The 18,240-nt window shown below is 46.3% G+C and overlaps 2 protein-coding genes across 2 annotated transcripts; both read left to right on the top strand.

Annotated features, from left to right (window-relative positions):
- The first annotated feature begins 5,918 nt into the window (after window positions 1–5,918).
- Window positions 5,919–7,245, top strand: LOC124982836 (uncharacterized protein C12orf71 homolog). The gene is made up of 2 exons (XM_047549743.1): window positions 5,919–6,560; window positions 6,994–7,245. Exons 1-2 carry the CDS (start codon window positions 5,919–5,921, stop codon window positions 7,243–7,245), a joined length of 894 nt encoding a protein of 297 aa, XP_047405699.1.
- Window positions 7,246–11,231: 3,986 nt separating this feature from the next.
- Window positions 11,232–13,979, top strand: LOC124982835 (uncharacterized protein C12orf71 homolog). The gene is made up of 3 exons (XM_047549742.1): window positions 11,232–11,336; window positions 12,561–13,244; window positions 13,716–13,979. Exons 1-3 carry the CDS (start codon window positions 11,232–11,234, stop codon window positions 13,977–13,979), a joined length of 1,053 nt encoding a protein of 350 aa, XP_047405698.1.
- The last annotated feature ends 4,261 nt before the right edge of the window (window positions 13,980–18,240 follow it).

Genomic DNA, 18,240 nt, shown 5'->3' with positions numbered 1-18,240 from the left:
ACTTGGGGAGATATGGGATACCTGAATACCATCTTACCAACTGAAAGAACAAAATCAGGGTTGCTTGGCTATGGTGGAAGGCCTTCATGTCCTCACTTCCTCACTGACACCCTCCCACATACCGCACTGCACGCACTCTCCCCAAACACTAGGTCCGTTCTCTTGCGCTCACCCTTCCTTTCCTTGGGTCCCTTCCACACAACACTAGCTCTCTTTCACCTCAGCAACTTTCAAACGGACAGAAAATCTCAGGAAGCAAACCATCGGGCCTTGCACATCTTTCCTGATACCCTCACGGCTCTCCCCCGGCATGGTGATAGGAGAGGCTCTTCTTTGACCTTCCATGACACTGGAAGTTCTTTTCCTCAGCACATCACCCTGTCCTAGAGCAGCTGATGCTCTCCTCTCAACAAACAGACTCCCACTTCCCTAAGAACGTGAAATGCCTTAGACACAGACAGGACATGACCAGGTAATACATCATGGCATGGCTCCCTCACTCTTCAAGCTATGTTCACCCACCACACTATGTTGGCAACACGTTAAGGGAGCAAACCTATGCTATGAATAGGAGGCCTCTCACCAAACTCCTCTGAACACAACAATGTTCAGAGGAGGAAGCAATACATTATGAGGTCTCTATCATAATCCCCACATACTACTTGGAGGGGAGTGATTAACTGTGGGTATGTAAGACAGTGCTGAATGTGGAGGATCACAGAGGGGCATGACCTGGAGGGTCGGTGCTTCCAGCTGCTCCTTCCTCTCTCTTTGCTTCCCAACTCCACCATTGCTTCAGTAGCTCTCCTCCGCTGGGCCATTCCCTGGATGGTACTGCCTCACTTTTGGGCCACAGGATTGAATTCAGTGATCTATGGACTAAGATCTCAGAAATTCTGAGCCAGAAATCAAAATTTCCTCCTCTATGATGTTCTTCTATGGTATTTTGGTCTCAACACGCAAAAGGTGACTGAAACTGAAATTAGTGACAAGATTTAGGGTTGTCCTATGACTGACTTGACCATGTGGCTCAGAAGACTGTGGAAATGGTTTCCAGGAACATTGCTGAAAAGGCTAGAGATGCAAGTGGAAAAGCTTCAAAAACACTGTCATTGAAGTTTAATGGGCTATACTAGTTTGAGCACAGCAAGCAGAATGCCAATAGGACGAGGTACTGTACTTAAGAGGATTCAGAAGAAAATGAGGGCTTGGTTATATGGTATAATCTGACAAAAAAAAAAAAAAAAGAAAGAAAAGAAAAGGAGGTATTTTCTGCCCAAGTCCTGAGAACTTTCTTAGGCTTAATAGTGATAGACTTATCACACAAAGGAAATTTCAACACAGCACAATGTTCAGTCAGTGATATGGACAGTGCAAGCAGTGCTGTACTAACCGGCTTACTGTGAGAATCAGGAGCAGGAAGCAGACATAAAGACATTGAAAAACTGACATGTTATCCAGAAAATGTGTGAAGACTCTGGGTCCCAGGAGTTGAGACTCTGGGTCCCAGGAGTTGTGTATGTTGAAGTAAATCAGCTCTGGAATGTTGGGGGCTGTGCCATGTGGGCTGCGCTGGGATGGCACCTGGCGGCCAGCCGGAGGTTGCTTTGGTCACATCGGCAGTGAGGACATTAATTAACATAAGCACACTCAGGTGATTTATCATTGGCCATATTCAAGTGAGTCCACGCACACACGCGTACACCGGTGTTCCTGAGTGCTCCTGCTCGGGCCTGCTCATTTTGACCTTAGCCATTATAGGGCAGCTGGTTCCTCACCTGATCTGAACTGGCGTGGCCCTGCCCTCCACCTCCTGGAGGGAATATAAGGGGGCAATAGGCGGAAGGCCATTAGCAGAAGTAAGCAGAAGCAGCTAGCAGCAGAGAGCAGAAGCAGCTAGCAGAGAAAGAGCAGCAGCTAGCAGAAAGAAGAAGCACCAGTAAGAAGCAGCAGCTAGGAAAAGCAGCAGCTAGCAGAGAAGAGAAGCAGCTAGCCCTCAGATAGATAGCACCTAGTTCACAGGATGCATGACACACCTTCGAGAAGCAGCAGAACTTTAAGAAGAAATAGATCTCAGATAAGCATAGAAGTCTCTCTTTCTCTAAAACTTTCTCTAAGCAAAGTTTCTCTTCCTCTAAGCAAAGTCTCTCTTCCTGATAAGCAAACTTTCTCTTCCTCTAAGCAAAGCCTATCTTTCTCTCAAAGTCTCTCTTCCTCTATAAATTAGTGAATATAGGAAAAGTAGTTTATTTCCAGTCCACCTCTGATAAATACCCATGCAATTTCTGCCACAGGCGGCGACAAATGACAGCCCATACGGGAAAGGGGAGCGTACGGGGTAAGGGAAAAAAGGAAATCGGAATGGTGGGGAAAGTAAACTGAGGAGCCTTGCAGGAATAGGGCAAGGGAAAAATTCCAAATCTGGTATGTTAGGGAAAGTAAGAACCTCACAGGAGTCTCTGGCCAGAGCGGTTTAAGGGCAAGGGATAAAAAGAAATAGGGTCGGTCAAAAACTAAAGGTCACAAAGGACATGACAGTGAAGTGCAAAAATGCGTGTATTTTGTGTTATTTGTGTTTGTCAAATTCAAGAGTCTTGCTCTAAGTAGTTAGGTAAGCTGAGGCCCTGTCTCTCTCTGAGGCAGTTAGGCGCTCAGGTAAGCTGAGGCCCTGTCTCTTCTCTGAGGCAGTTAGGCACTCAGGTAAGCTGAGGTCCTATCTCTCTCTGAGGCAGTTAGGTACTCAGGATAGCAGGCCAGGAAAGCTGAGCCCCTGTCTCTCTCTGGGGCAGTTAGGTGCTCAGGTAAGCTGAGACCCTGTCTCTAGGGCAGTTAACTCCTGTCCCTGGGGCAGTTAGGAACTCAGGTAAGCACAGACCCTGTCTCTAGGGCAGTTAACCCCTGTCCCTGGGGCAGTTAGGTACTCAGGTAAGCTGAGGCCCTGCCTTTCGAAGGCACTTAGGCTCTCAGGATAGCTGGCCAGGTGATGAAATATAAAGAGGATGATAAAGGAAATCTGGAATTTAGGTTGTCCTATGACTGATTTGTACCATGTGGCTCAGAAGACTGTGGAAATGGTTTCCAGGAACATTGCTGACAACCTTAGAGATGCAAGCTGGAAAACCTTCAAAAACACTGTCATTGAAGTTTAGTGGGCTATGCTAGTGTGAGTACAGAAAGCAGAATGCCAATAGGACTAGGTACTATTCTCATGAGGATTCAGAAGGAAATGAGGACTTGGTTAGGAATTGGACTAGAGAGCACCTATGGTTTTATCTGCAAAAAAAAAAAAAATGTACTTTTTGCCCACGTCCTGAGACATCTGTGAGGTTTAATACTGATAGACGCATCACACAAAGCAAATTTCAACACGGTACAACATTCTGTCAGTGGTATGGTCAGGGCAGGTAGTCCTGTAATAAGTGGTTTACTGTGAAAGTCAGGAGCAGGAAGCAAACATAAAGACACTGAGAAACTTACAGGTGATCAAGAAAAATGTGTGACTCTAGGGCCCTGGTGGTGTATATGTTGAAGAGATAACCCCTCTGGAAGACGTACTCAGCACTATGTACAGGGACAACAGGAAGGAAGCCTGCAGAGCAACTCAGGAATTTGCAAGACCGCACCAAACAGCGGTCCAGAGTACAGGAGAACAAATTCTTTAGAGTACAGAATATGTGGGTGACTTGTCTGAAACGCAGGACTATGAAACCATTTTCACCATGTTCATTTGCCCAGGCCCTCACAGCTTGCTATAGCCATTACCCTAGCTGCCTGAAGTGTTGGGCAAGGTGGCAGCACAACTCAACCTCACCGAACTGACAATGTATCTATTGCAAGGCAGAATGCTCAAATTAGGGGGCCATGAAAAATTCCATTCAGGTTTACACTGAAAGGTCTGAGAGACCAGACAAAGTGAAGCAGAACCAGAGTCCCTACACACTGCATCCGAGAAGCCCAGGTATAAAAGTAAATGTTTAAACTCAATCTACAAGGAGACAACAGACATTAAGAAATATCAATAACATGACTGTCTCCAGAGAAATTCTAGGTGCTACAGAGAGATACAGTCTACATAGAGCCCATGGGCATGCTACCAGTCAGTTTAAATGGGAACTGCTGACAAAGCCCTTTCAAATAAACGGCTCACAACCATCTAGCCCAGGTGATTTTCTTAGAAACAGGGGACCAGGTCGATGAAAATACTGGGTTTGGGTGGTGTGAATTATGACACAAACCTTTTCTGCCACAACCACATTCCTCCTGTCTGGAAAGGGAGTATTTACTCTGTACCACTGTATATTGGATATAGGAAAATTGTTTTTGATTTTACCAGTGATTGTGGTCAAGATCTTACTCTGAGTCAAGAGGGTACATTGGACTTGAACATCACTTTGGGGCAGTAGTGGAACTGCTAAGAGTATGGAACTCTTGTAAAGGAACTAAATGATTTTTCTACTAGGAGAAAGATAGTAGCTATTAGGGACCAGGGGTAGAATGTTATGATTGTATATGAGCAGACCCCTAGAAGCTCAAGCTAAGCAATAATATTCAGAGGAAAATGAGTAGATTATGAGAGCATAACCTAATCAGTGCAACTGAGTGGAAACTGTAGGCAAGAAGGACATGCTGGAAGGTGGTGGGTTACAGAAGCTGTGTCTTGAAAAGTGCTACTCTTCCTGTGGAACCTTCCTCTCTGTCAGCTTCCTAACACACCATCCATAGAGAACTTCTCCTACCCTATGCCCTGTCCTCAGGATGTACTGCCTCAACATGAATGTGGAACAAATAATTTCACCTTCCCTTTACTGAGGCCTCCAAATAAGAGGCCCAAATCAACTGTACTGCCTCTAAGTAGTTCTTATCATGTTTTTTGGTTACAGTGATGCAAGAACTGAATCAAAATAAAGGCATAGGTCCTTGTAGTTTTCCTTCCACACATATGGCAAAAGACTCTTCTGTTGCCATGGTAGCCAACTGTCTCAGAACACAGTCTTCTAACAGTTGGATGTTGAAGCCACTGGGACGAAGGATCTGAAGGACCTCCGTTATCCGACTTATGCCACTGGATCTGGCAGCATCTCTTCATGTGGTCAGCAATCGGGGCTCAGTGTGACTAATCTTCAATGTGAGTGTGTGTGTGTGTGTGTGTGTGTGAGAGAGAGAGAGAAAGAGACAGTGAGAGAGAGACAGAGACAGAAAGATACATTGTACCTTGCCTCTCCCCACTTACATGCTGGGCCATACTGAAAAGGCTGGATTAAGGATGCCACCAGATGATGGCATTTAAACACCTATACTCTCTATAGAGAAATTAAGTAGCAAATATCTGAAGACTTTAATGTGTTTGTGAGCTTTGGTCCACTGATCCAACAAAGAGGAATATGAAAGAGAAGGCAGCCAGAGATTGATCGATAAAGAAGTATTGGCTGAGATTAATAAGACAATTGTGAAAGGAGGTCTTAGAAATCTAAGGGAATTTGAACACGTAACTTATTGGTCAAAAATAAGTGATCACTGAAGCAGCATTAATAAGATTAGGGTTAAGAATCAAACAATACTCATGTATGTTTCTCTTACTGGCTGTGCTATCATATTAAATAATCTCTCTATTGATGTGACTCCACATATATGTGGACATGTGCATATATGTACAAGGTGCATTCATACAAGTAAGGGTGTATGGAGAAAAAGGAAAGATTCTGTGGAAATCAGCAAATTCTCTCATGAAGAGTACTCATTTCCTCTGAATCGTCATATCACAGCAGCATTTCTTTTCAAATTCACACTTTCCAGTATTTTTCAACTTTTATTCAACTCTCCTGAATGATAGGTAGATCAAGCCTCTCTACCACAATCTTATTTCAAGGTTTTCTTTCTTTTCAGTTTCCAGATTGAGTCAAAACTGGGATTTCTGTACCATGGAAGATACATCCTACAGCAGCAACTTCGCCCACAAAGGCGGCTGCATTTCCAAAGACAAATCAAATCCGAACTTCTTTGGAGGCTATCCCACCTTTGAGGACAGTACCTCCTCTGAAGATTCGACTTCTGAGGATTCTTTCTGCTCCTTGCTCACTCCTGTACAAGAGCCATGGGTGACTGAAAGTGGAAGGATGCCCGTGGGGAAACGAGAACAAATTCATGACAACTCAGAGCAGCTCTGTGAACTACCCATCGTCCGGGTCCTGGACGTTTATCTGGGCTCCCCCTATGAAGACTCACCAGCTACAGTGGATCTCCATGGAGACAACCAGGCAGTGGACAAGAACCCACAAGGGAGGAGAAACCAGAGTGTCTGGAAACTGGAAGGTCTAATGAGATACCTTAATGCCTATCGAGAGAATCTGAGAGATGATGAAGACGACGACACTGTGTGCTCTGATTCTTCTCTGGATGAGGATTTCCAGTCATCCACCAGTGCCTCTGTCTACATGGATCAGGAGAGTAGTCAAGAACAAGAGGATGAGTGGGTCTTTTCCAAGTGGAGACCATCACAAAATGAAGATATCATCCCATTTCCAGAAATTTCACCCAGGAGAAGGCAAGATGAACTTCTTGAGGTGAGCAGGGAGCTGCTCAATTTCTGAGCAAGGAGAATGCCCGTTGGGGGTGCCAGCTTGGCCAGCATCCAGTCAGTCATACTTCCTGCTGTGAAGCAGAGGTAGACCACAGTACACCAAGAGATGGGCAAGGAGAGAAGGATGGCAGCAAGGGAGGGAGCTGGGAAACAGAAAAATGCCAAGGAACACTCACAGACACAAGAGGGGGAGGAACACAGAGAAGGACTGATGACGATATTATTTTTTAAATATACTGTGTGTCATTTTGTGTGTGTGTGTGTGTGTGTGTCTAATGATGAATGAGTACTTAAAGTATACATTCACAGTTGGGCTATTTTGGTAAGAAAAAAATTAGATTTCCAAAAATGAACACATGTTGACTTGGTTGCTGCTGACATTACACGTTTCCAACTCATCCTCTTTCTCTTGCCAGGTCATAAGCCAGGAGACGAGCACTGAAGATACCTTCTCAGTCTCATCAGGGCAGTCAACCGAGGGGGACACGTCTTCCCACTCAAAAACCATATCCTGTCTGAACCTCAGGTCCATGGTGCGCTGGTTCAGGAAGAGGGTGGTCTCCTCCCGACGAAGGAGAAAGCGCCCTGACACAGCCGACAAGGACCCCAGTCTGCTGGATCCAAAGAAACCTTCTTTCCTTAGAGGCCAGAGAATCCAACCTCAGTAATCCTCCAGTTAGGAAACCCTACATATTCACTATGTTAATGTTTTTGACAACCCCTATTCAATAGTCCCCATGATTTTGTTTATTCAGAATAAAAAGTGTTATTGTTGTTCATGTCTTCCTCCTCTTCCATCATACAATGTGGGCCCAGGTTCAATTTATATATGTTGTCTAGAAGAGTGGTATGCATTCCCAGATTATCTCAGGTCATTGCATGATTCCTAAACCAAGGGCACTCTTTCTCTCTCCCAACAACCCGTCTTACTGCATTTTCCCCCATTTCATGCGCTTTAGCCTCTTTTTCATTAACCCATCTCCACACTGCCAGAAGACAGCAGGACACCTGTCAGATTTCCAAATGGCAGGATGGTTGAGAGGAACATCTGGGTCTTGCACAAGTGGCAGCAGACAAGGAGGCATTGGGGAAATTCATCGTAGTTGATAGTGTTTTGGACACTCAGAAAGCAGTCTGGTTCTGGTCGGTGGTTCTGACATGTCATGGTAAAATGGTTGGCTCTGTTAAGTTGGCTGGACTGAGTAGCGCACAGAGGAGGAAGGGGAGGGCGGGATTGCCACTTAACCACCCTAGAGCCTGCCTTTCTTCATTCCTAACATGAGGGAGATGGTACCACCAAAGTCACAGGGGATTGGGGAGAATGAATGACATGAAGAAGAACTCCACATACTCTTGGTGTTGGGGGTGGACATGTTCCAGGGGACCTCTCTCTCTCTCTCCTCTCTCTCTCTCTCTCTCTCTCTCTCTCTATATATATATATATATATATATATATATATATATATATATTTTTATGAATTATTGATGAACTTCATTTATTCATATGCATGGCTAGCAATCGAACCCAGTACCTCACACATGCTGGGCAAACAGTCTACCACTAAACCACAACCCCAGACAGCCCCTTTTTTACTGCTGATTCATGGAAAACCCAAGAGACAGACTGGGAATCGGCTCCCATTGAATTGTTTATCTCCCTGAAGCCATTATAATGAGGATTACATTTTATGCAGCAGAATTTGATTTAACCAACTAATCTCTCAACCCACTGCACTGCACGGTTCTCAAATTCCTGTGCAAGTATCATTAAAATTGTACCTACAGGTCCCCGTCTTGGAGGAAGCCTCAACTCCCTCTTCTGGCTGAATCTCCCTGTTCTTACCAATTCAAGTCCTCCTCCTAACAAACCACAAATTCCCTCAAAGGTCCTTCTCCTCCAGCTCCTCTACCATCCCATGTGGTAATAGCAGAGGCTCTTCATGAAATTCCATGACACTACTTCAAAGTCTTTTCCTCAGCATATCACCCTGTCCTAGAGCAGATGTTGCTCTCCTTCTCACCAAAGAGGCGCTCACTTCCCTAAGGACAGGAACCCTCTTAGACACAGTCATGACAAGACCAAGGAATGCATCATGGCATGGCTTCCTCTCTCCTCTAGGTAGGCCCTCTTCACCCTTCACACTGTGTGTCCATCATATTAAGGGAGAAATGTCTTTTCGTATGAATAGGAGGCCTCTCCCCAAACTTCCTGTTAACACAACAAGGTTAGGGGATAAAGCAGAAGATTACGAGCGCTCTATTGGAATCTATCCATTGCAGGATGATGGACAGGAGTGAATCTGGAAAACTGTGGGCACTAGAGATGGGGTTGAAGATGGAGGATCACAGGGGGGAGTTATCTGCAGGATTGGTTTTCCTGCTGCTCCTTCTTCTGGCTTTGCTTCCTGACCCCACTGTAGCCTGAGCAGCTCCCCTCCACAGGGCCCTTCCTTGGGTTGTACTGCCACACTTTAATGGCACAGGAATGCATTCAGCCATCTAGGGACTGAGATTTCAGAAACCCTGAACCAGAAATAAACTTTCCCCCATCAAATATGTTTGCGACATATTTTGCTCATAGCAGGCAGAAGTTAAATGAAAAAGAAACATTCAGATGTATGGTCATTACCATGACTGATTTTAACATGCTTTTAAGAATCCTGTGCACGTGGTTTACAGTAGCACTTTGGAAAAGGGTAGAGATCAAGCTTCAAATACTTCAGAACAAGGCAAATGAAATCAGGTTAATGGGTAATTCTAGTGAAAGCTCAGAAGGCCAGGATGGGAACAGGAAAAGGTACGGAGATCCTGAGGTCTCAAAAACACACGAGGGCTGGGTTGGCAATTTGGTTAGAGTCAACCTGTGCTATACCTCGGAAAAAAGCACAGGGACATTTCCAACGTGTGCTGAGAACAGTGGGAGGCAAAAATCAAGAGGAATAGCCATGTCTGACAAAGGAAATTTTAAGACAGCAAAATATTTGGTCGGTTGTATTGACAGGGCAAACATTTGCTTGAAGGCTTACATGAGAATGAGGAGTGCAAACAGACTAAAGACACTGAAACACTGACATTTGGCAACAAACCTATGTGACACACGGGCCAAGGAGGTATGTCTGCTGAAGAGAAAACACCCCTGGAAGATATGCTAAGTACCACACGAAGGGACAAAAGTTGAAAGGCAGCCTGCAGGGCATCTCAGGAAAGTGCAAGAACACAAGCAAAGAGGGTGCAGAGTACACTACAGCATCTTCCTACAGAAGGCATTATATGTAGGTCACCTGCTTCAAATTGCGGTGGGGTGGGGGGAGATTAAGAAGTTGTTTTCAACATGGTTAAGCTGCCCAGGCCATGAGCACCTGCTACAGCCCTTATCCCAGCTGCCAGACATACTGTGCCAGCTGGGCCCAGAACCTGGCCTCATCCAAGTGGCAATGCCTTGACTGGAAGGCAGAATGCTCCAGTTAGGGCGCAGTGGGCATTTCCACCGAGATTTCAAATGAAGAGACTGGGTAGGCAGACAACGTTTACCAGAACCAGACTCCCTGCACACTGCCCCTGTATGAGGTTGAAAGGGAGAGACTCAAGCTCAGATCGGCACATCAGGAATTAAAGGATGCCAATAACATGACTGTCTGCTGAGAAAAACTGGGAGCTTCAGAAAGATTCCGTCTACATAGAGCCCATGAGCACACTACCAGCCAGGTTAAAGGGGCAGGACTCATGAAGTCCTTTCAAATTAACATCTCACCAACATCCAACCCAGGTGATTTGCTCAGAAACAGGGCACCAGTTTCCATACTGGGTTTGGTGTTAGTATGGACACAACTCTTCTTTCTACCACAACCGAATTCCTCCCTTTGCCCAAGGGAATATGTGTTCTGCGCCACTGTGTAGTGGATATAGTCAACGTGGTTTTCAGCTCACAAGTGCTCACACTCAACATCTTGCCTTGAATCTCAGAGAGGCAGAAGACGCAAACAGGATCCTGGGGCCCTGATGGATCTCTAAGACCTGGGACCCTTGTAAAGGTACTAACATTTTTTCTACTGTGAGATGGACAGTAGCGATTGGGGAACTGAGGAACAAGATTATGCTTTCTATATGAGGTGCCCCCTAGAAGCTCAAGCTAATGCAATAATATTCATGGGAAAAGGGGTAGATTGTGAGAGCCATAACCTGATCAGTTGAAGTCAGTTCTGAATGAACCGACAGAGGGTAACTTAAGGCAACTGAGACAGGGCTCCAGGTGGTGGGTGGCCGAGGGGATGTCCCGAAAGTGCCATTATCCCTGTGGCCCCTTACTCTCTGTCAGTTTCTTAGGCCCACCATCAGCAGAGCAACTCCCCTCCTCAAGGCCCTTCACCCATGACGCAAGGCTTCAACTAGTACCCAGAACAAAGCAGTTGGCCTTGCTTAGGCGGACACCTCTGAAAACATGAGACCCAAGTAATCGCTCCCACCCTTAACTTGTTCTTATCATGCATTTGGTTCACACTGATGCAAACACTGACTGAAAATAAAGGCATGGGCCCTTTGCTTTTCTGCACCCTCTTAACCCCTTCCACACTCATGCCTATGTGTTCCTCTGTTGCCATGGGAGCCAACGGTCTCAGAACATAGATGTCCAACAGTGGATATTTTAGCCACTGGGATGGAGGAGCTGAAGGGCTTCGGATGCCCTGCTTATGGCACTAGAGGTAGCAGCATGTCTTCGTGCGGGCAGCAGTCGATGATTGGCGTAACTCATTCTCAGAGTGTGAGTGTGTCTGTTTTTGCGGATTTCTCTGTGTTTCTGTGTGTGCTTGTGTGCTTCTCTGATTCTCTGTTTGTGTATGAGAGACAGAGACAGACACAAAGAGAGAGAGACAGAAAGGGAGAAAGAGAGAAACGAGGGAGGGAGTGAGGGAACGAGGGAGACAGTACGCCTGTGCTCTTCCCCACTTACTTCCCAGGGCATAATGCAAAATGCTGGCATAGAGATGCCATCAGATGAGGGGAGAATGGGCATTTCAAAGCTGTACGTTCTAGAAAAAACTCAGTGGCAACTCTCATCAGATTTTGAAATATTGTGACCTTTTGTCCAGGGATCCAACTAATAGGAATTTAAAGAGAGAGACCCTCACAGAGAGAGAGATAAAGAGGTACTGACTGAGGTCAGTAACACAACTGGTAGGAACTGGGGCAGGAGCTCAGGGGTAAGAGTGCTTGCCTGCCACTTGGGAGATACTGGGTTCCATCCTCAGCACCATATAAACGAAATTGAATAAATCAATGAATGACTTAATTAAGAATGAATTAAAGAATCCGGATACACCTATGAGTTCAAAGTAATATTTAGAAAAATAAGGCAGGTGTTACTTGTCTTGGTACTCTAAGGGTCATGGGTACCGAAACTAAAGGTCCTGATTAAGTGATCATTGAACTATCATTAATAAGAACAGGGTTAAGAACTACCAATAGGCTTTTATGAGTTTCTTGCTGGCTGTGCTGCCACATTTCATGATCTCTAGTGATGTGACTCCACATGTATCTCGGTGTGCGTATAGAGATACATCAATCACTCATGCAAGTATGTATGTATGAGGACAGAGGAAAAGATCAGGAGGAAATCCACCAAATTCTTTTAGGAATGCTATCGCTTCCTCCGCATCATGGCATCAGCGCAGCACTTAATTTCTACTTCACGCTTTCCTGCATTTTTCAAATGGGATTCAACTACATGAGACAGGAAGTTCTTTCAACTGAAATAAGACAAAGCATGGGAGGTAAAAGGTAGAGACTTTCAGGACAGACGGTTATTATACACTCCAATTACAAAGAGCAAGGTCTGCCTCTTGTGCCCTTGACAGGAGATTGCACACACACGATGCACTTCACACGTAGTGGAACAGTTAGGAACGGAACAGGAAGGGAAATCATTGGTAGAGCGCATGACTCTCTTCCCAAACCCCATGTCAAGCTTTGTGTTTTTCTTTTCAAGCTTCCCGAGTTGAGGGAGAAGTGGGATTTGAGCACCATGGAAGATTCGTCCTACAACTGCAACTGCACTGACCAACAGCACTGCCTTTCCAAATCCAAATCAAACCCGAGCCTCGCCATAGGCTCTTTCCTCGATGAGGACAGCATTGACTGGAAGGACACGACCTCCTCTGAGGACTCCAACTCTGAGTGTTCCTCCTGCCACTTCCTCCCTCCTGCCCAAGAGTCACGGGAGACTGAAGCTGGAAGGATGCCCTTCGGGAGACGACAACAAATTCAGCACGGCCCAGAGAAGCTCTGTGAACCACCCATCGTGCAGGCAGTGGAGGCTTCGGGGGGCTCCCACCAGGAAGACTCCAGGGCTACTCTGGACCTCAGTGCAGACTACCAGAGGATGCAGAGGATAAACCAGAATCTGGGCAAACTGCGGGATCTAACAAAAGGCCTCAGGGCATTGCTAGACAAGGAGAAAGATGACAAAGACGGTGACCCTGTGTTCTCCGACTCTCCTCTGGACGAGGCTCTCCCACCGGGCACTACTAGCGCCTCTCCCCAGATGGATCACGGCAGTGGTCAAGAACACGAGGCTTCCCAGGCCTTGCCCAAGTGGGAACCACCAGAAAATGAACACCTCGGCACGTGTCCAGACAGTTCACCCGGCCTGGAAGAAGAGGAACCGCTTGAGGTGAGCATGGAGCTGCTGGATTGCAGAGCCAGGGATAGGCCCAGTGGGGTGGCAGGGTGGACAGCATGGAGTCACTTCTTCTACCTGCTGCGAAGCAGGGACACACCCCAGTACACCAAGAGATGAGCAAAGAGAGGAGGAGGACAGCAACAATGAGAGCTGGGCAAGAGGTGTAAGGAAAAGACCACGGACCACTGAGAGACACAAGAGTGGGGAGGACAAATGATTGGACCAGAGAAACTTTGTGTGAGTGAGACTCTGTGTTTGTGTGTGTGTCTGAGTGTGTGTGCGTGTCTGTGAGAAATCTGGGTGGGTGTGCTCTCTGTTTAATGCTCAAGGAGTACCGAAATTTCAAACTTACCCTTGGACTGTTTTGGAGAAGAATAAAACTTGAATTTCCACAAATAAGGAAATACTGCTTTGATTGCTGCTGATGTTACATGTGTCTAACTCATTCTCCTTCTCTTCCAGATTATATGCCAGGAGACTGGCTCTGTAGACAGCCTCTCGGTCTCAGCTGGACAGGCAAAGGAGGGGGACCCACCTGCCCACTCAGAGAGCACGTCCTGTCTCAACATCAGGTCCATCATGCACTGGCTCAGGAAGCGGGTGGCCTCCTCCCTACCAGGGAGAAAGCGCCCAGAAGCAGCCTACAAGGACACCAGTCTGCTGGAACCAAAGAAAAGATGTTTCATTAGAGGCAAGAGAATCCAACCTCATAATCCCTCCACTTAGAAAACTGTTTAGACCCCGCATTTTAAAGTTTTGTCAACCTCTACTCCATGGTCCCCAAGGTTTCAGGGTTCTGTTTTTCCCCAATAAAAAATGTTTTTGTTGTTGTGCTTCACACTGTCCTCCTCTTCCATCATATAACACGGACCCAGGTGTAAAGTGCATGTGGCCTGCACAAGAGTGGTACGCATTCTCAGGACTTCCTGGGTGCTACAGTATGCTTCCTAATCCACAGGCATTCTGGTTCTCTCCCGCACCATCCCTTCTTACCGTATCCCCCCATCTCAGGTATTGTATTAGTTCACGCCTTTTATCCTCTTTCACCATGAACTCATCTCCCCACCACCCAAAGGCAGCAGGACACCTGCCAGTCTCCCATAGCATCCTTTGGAGGAACTCCTGGGTCTTGAGCAAGTGGCCTCCACAGAGAGCCACGGGACAAATCATTCCAACTGAGAGTGTTTGGCACCCTCAAACAGCAGTCCAGATGATCCTGGCAAACCACACTGCTTCTGGCATGCTGGTGGGTGTTACCAAGTTGGTTGGCCTTAGGGACCCATGGGGCACCAAGGGAAGACCTGGGAATGCTGCCTAATCACCCGAAAGCTTGAATTCCCTCATTCATAAGATGACGGAGATGGTTCCACACACTTCATAGCGTTCTTGGGAGAAGGAATGACACAAAACAGGTACTGCATAGATGCTCTGGGTCGTGCTGGTGCTGGTGGTGTTAGTCATGACGTTCCTGAGCATGGCTGCAAACCTTGATTCACAGAGAATCCCAGAGGGAGGTTTGGAGTCAACTCTCACTGACCGGTATTTTCCCACTAAAGCCATTTCACCAAAGCTTAGGTGTCTTTCAGCACACCTTGAATTAACCAAGTCCACTCTCAAACCCACTGTAAGATTCTCTCAGAAATTCTTTTTCAAGTAGCATTAAGAGGGCCCCTACATGTCAGCCCGGACTCAACCATCTTGCTGACTCTCCCTCTGTTGCCAATTCACCTCCAATGGCCACTGTCATCTTCCTCGCTCACCACAGGTTCCCGCAAAACTCCTCCTCCTCCAGCTCCTACTACCACCCTGGGTCACCTTCATCGTTCAGGTGAAAAAAACATGAGTGTTCAGTCCCATAGGCATTCCTTCCCTTAATTTCAAATTCCTTAGCAACTCCCTCCGTTCCTTCCTTACCTCTGCACACACTGACCACCTACAAATGCCAGATACCTCACCAGCTTAACATTAACAAAACAAGATGTCTGCACTTTGAGGAAAAATAGCTTTTTTTAAAAAAGGAGATCAAACCAAGTCCACATACGACAGTTGCGGGCTGTAGGAAGAATAGTGTTGCTTGGGACAAAATGATTTCCAAGGTTGAGAAGAGATCAAGGAGTAGGGCCCTGTGACAAAGACAGTGCATGCTCAGGGTCACACACAGGTCTCTTCACAACCAGATTTCTCACTTCTCCACCTATAAGAGCTCCAACCCATTTCACTGGCTCACGAGAACACCCTCAATCCTCTCTGCCTGCTCCCTGACTCCTCCAACATCTGGAGTCCCAAAATTCTTCAAGGAACACATCACTATCTCTGTTTCATACAGGAAGCAATTGCAGGTACAAAGTGCATTTACTGTTGCTAGAAGCACCATGATATGGGGCCTGGATCTTATAGGCACTCACCTGCTAGCTACAGAGTGGTGCAATTTTTCCTTTCAACAGTTTTAGAAGATGCAGAAAATATTCTAGCAGGGAAATGGAAGAGTTGAAACGGTTGCCTGGATTTGGTGTTGCAAGTGTCAGCATGACACTTGGGAAGACCCGTGTTCAGCCTGAACTTTGGAAATCAAATAAGGAAGGACATGTACCTTGTGAGCTAGGCAACCATTTCAATGATTGGCTTTAAATGCTCACCTAAGTAATAATGGAAGGAATGACCCATCCTGCACTAGCGTGGTCACAGAACATGGGGAATTCAACAAATCTAAATGAGGTTCATACCAGTAATGCCTAGCAGAAATACCTGGTTTAACCTCTAAATGGCAAAAGAAATATGTAAAAGATGATAGCATTTAAAAAGACTACAATGAGATTAGTTGTGTTACAAGATTGTCGATAATCTTCAACCCATTCCCTGGCATACTTAGCACACTATCGAATGTCCAATCAAACCGTGAGGGAAACAGAAAATCAAATCAACAAGGGTACGCTCATCTCCCATGAACACCAGAGTGAATTCACTTAGCATACTATCTGCTACCAGTCATTTTTGTGGTATTGACACACATCTGAGTAGCATAGGGACAGTCACACTGCCCTGGGGAGCTAGAAATGAGATGCTATCCTCTTCAGTACTCTGAAAATCTCAAGAAGGGATGCTTACACTCTAAACTGGGGACAGTTGGCATGCAGTACACTGACCTTGCTTTCCGATGCCATGAGCTAGCTTCTTGCTAAGACCGCAGATCATAAGTGCTGGCACTATGCATGCAGGATTCACACTGGAAATGGAACCAAGAAAGGTGTTGGATGTGCTGATCACATGGACTGTGCTGAGTACCTAAAGGATGGGAAAGGGTCAGGTGGCAAAGGCGTGGCAAAGGGCAAGATGGGTCATTGGTGAACCGTGAGTCGGTCAATCTCCAAATCATTCCCTGATGACATCAAGAAGGGAAGTGAGCAGGGCTCTGGTCAAATCAGCAGCAGCCCCTAATGGGGGATCAGGGAAATCATGTGGGGGGGGACTTGATGGGCCCCTAATCACAAGCAAAGTTATGCTTCCACAAAGACCTGCCCTTCTCCAGGAACTGAGGTCACTGTCAAGGCAGATAATATGTGGTACAAGTAAACATGGACAAATAGGATAAAGACAGAAATAGACAGAGAGAGACAGTGGACAGAAATGGTACAAAACCCCAAGGATTCAAGCTCAGGAATATAGCTTGAGCCCAGCTGGAAATGCACTGAAGGAGATGGAGGTCTTGTAGAGCACACCCCTCCAACAACTCACAAGCAATATCTCTCTGTTCTCAGAACTCAAGAAATGACGTGATGCATTTCCTATAAAACACTTTCCACCACATGTATCCCCTCCCCTGTCCACACTCACCATCCCATCTTGAACTTCTTCCCCTTATTAATTCCCAATTCCTCTTTCACGGTGGGGAGTACTTAGGGACACTAATTTTACACCACATCCTCCTCCACTCCTCCTCACACAGATGCTCCTGCAATACCTATTTCCTTTTGCAACTTGCTTTCCTACATTTCTCCTTCAACCCCTCCCCACACCAGCTCCTACCCTAAAAACCTATATTTCTATTTGCATTGATACAACCTTCAATGTTCTCACAGTCAAACTCAATGAATGTCTGCTTAAATCATGTCAAATACTCCATTATAATTTTCAAAACTTGGGGGGATACGGGATACCTGAACACCACCTTACCAACTGAGAGGACAAAATCAGGGTTGCTTGGCTATGGTGGAAGGCCTTCATGTCCTCACTTCCTCACTGACACCCTCCCACATACCGCACTGCACGCACTCTCCCCAAACACTAGGTCCGTTCTCTTGCGCTCACCCTTCCTTTCCTTGGGTCCCTTCCACACAACACTAGCTCTCTTTCACCTCAGCAACTTTTGAACGGACAGAAAATCTCAGGAAGCAAACCATCGGGCCTGGCACATCTTTCCTGATACCCTCACGGCTCTCCCCCGGCATGGTGATAGGAGAGGCTCTTCTTTGACCTTCCATGACACTGGAAGTTCTTTTCCTCAGCACATCACCCTGTCCTAGAGCAGCTGATGCTCTCCTCTCAACAAACAGACTCCCACTTCCCTAAGAACGTGAAATGTCTTAGACACAGACAGGACATGAACAGGTAATACATCATGGCATGGCTTCCTCACTCTGCAAGCTATGTTCACCCACCACACTATGTTGGCAACACGTTAAGGGAGCAAACCTATGCTATGAATAGGAGGCCTCTCACCAAACTCCTCTGAACATTGAAGCAATACATTATGAGGTCTCTATCATAATCCCCATATACTGCTTGGAGGGGAGTGACTGAGATATCTGCGGGTATGTAAGACAGTGCTGAATGTGGAGGATCACAGAGGGGCATGACCTGGAGGGTCGGTGCTTCCAGCTGCTCCTTCCTCTCTCTTTGCTTCCCAACTCCACCATTGCTTCAGTAGCTCTCCTCCGCTAGGCCATTTCCTGGATGGTACTGCCTCACTTTTGGGCCACAGGATTGAATT

Source organism: Sciurus carolinensis, chromosome 4 (assembly GCF_902686445.1).
Source record: "Sciurus carolinensis chromosome 4, mSciCar1.2, whole genome shotgun sequence".
NCBI lineage: Eukaryota > Metazoa > Chordata > Mammalia > Rodentia > Sciuridae > Sciurus > Sciurus carolinensis.
This window is presented reverse-complemented; position numbering and strand designations above follow the sequence as displayed.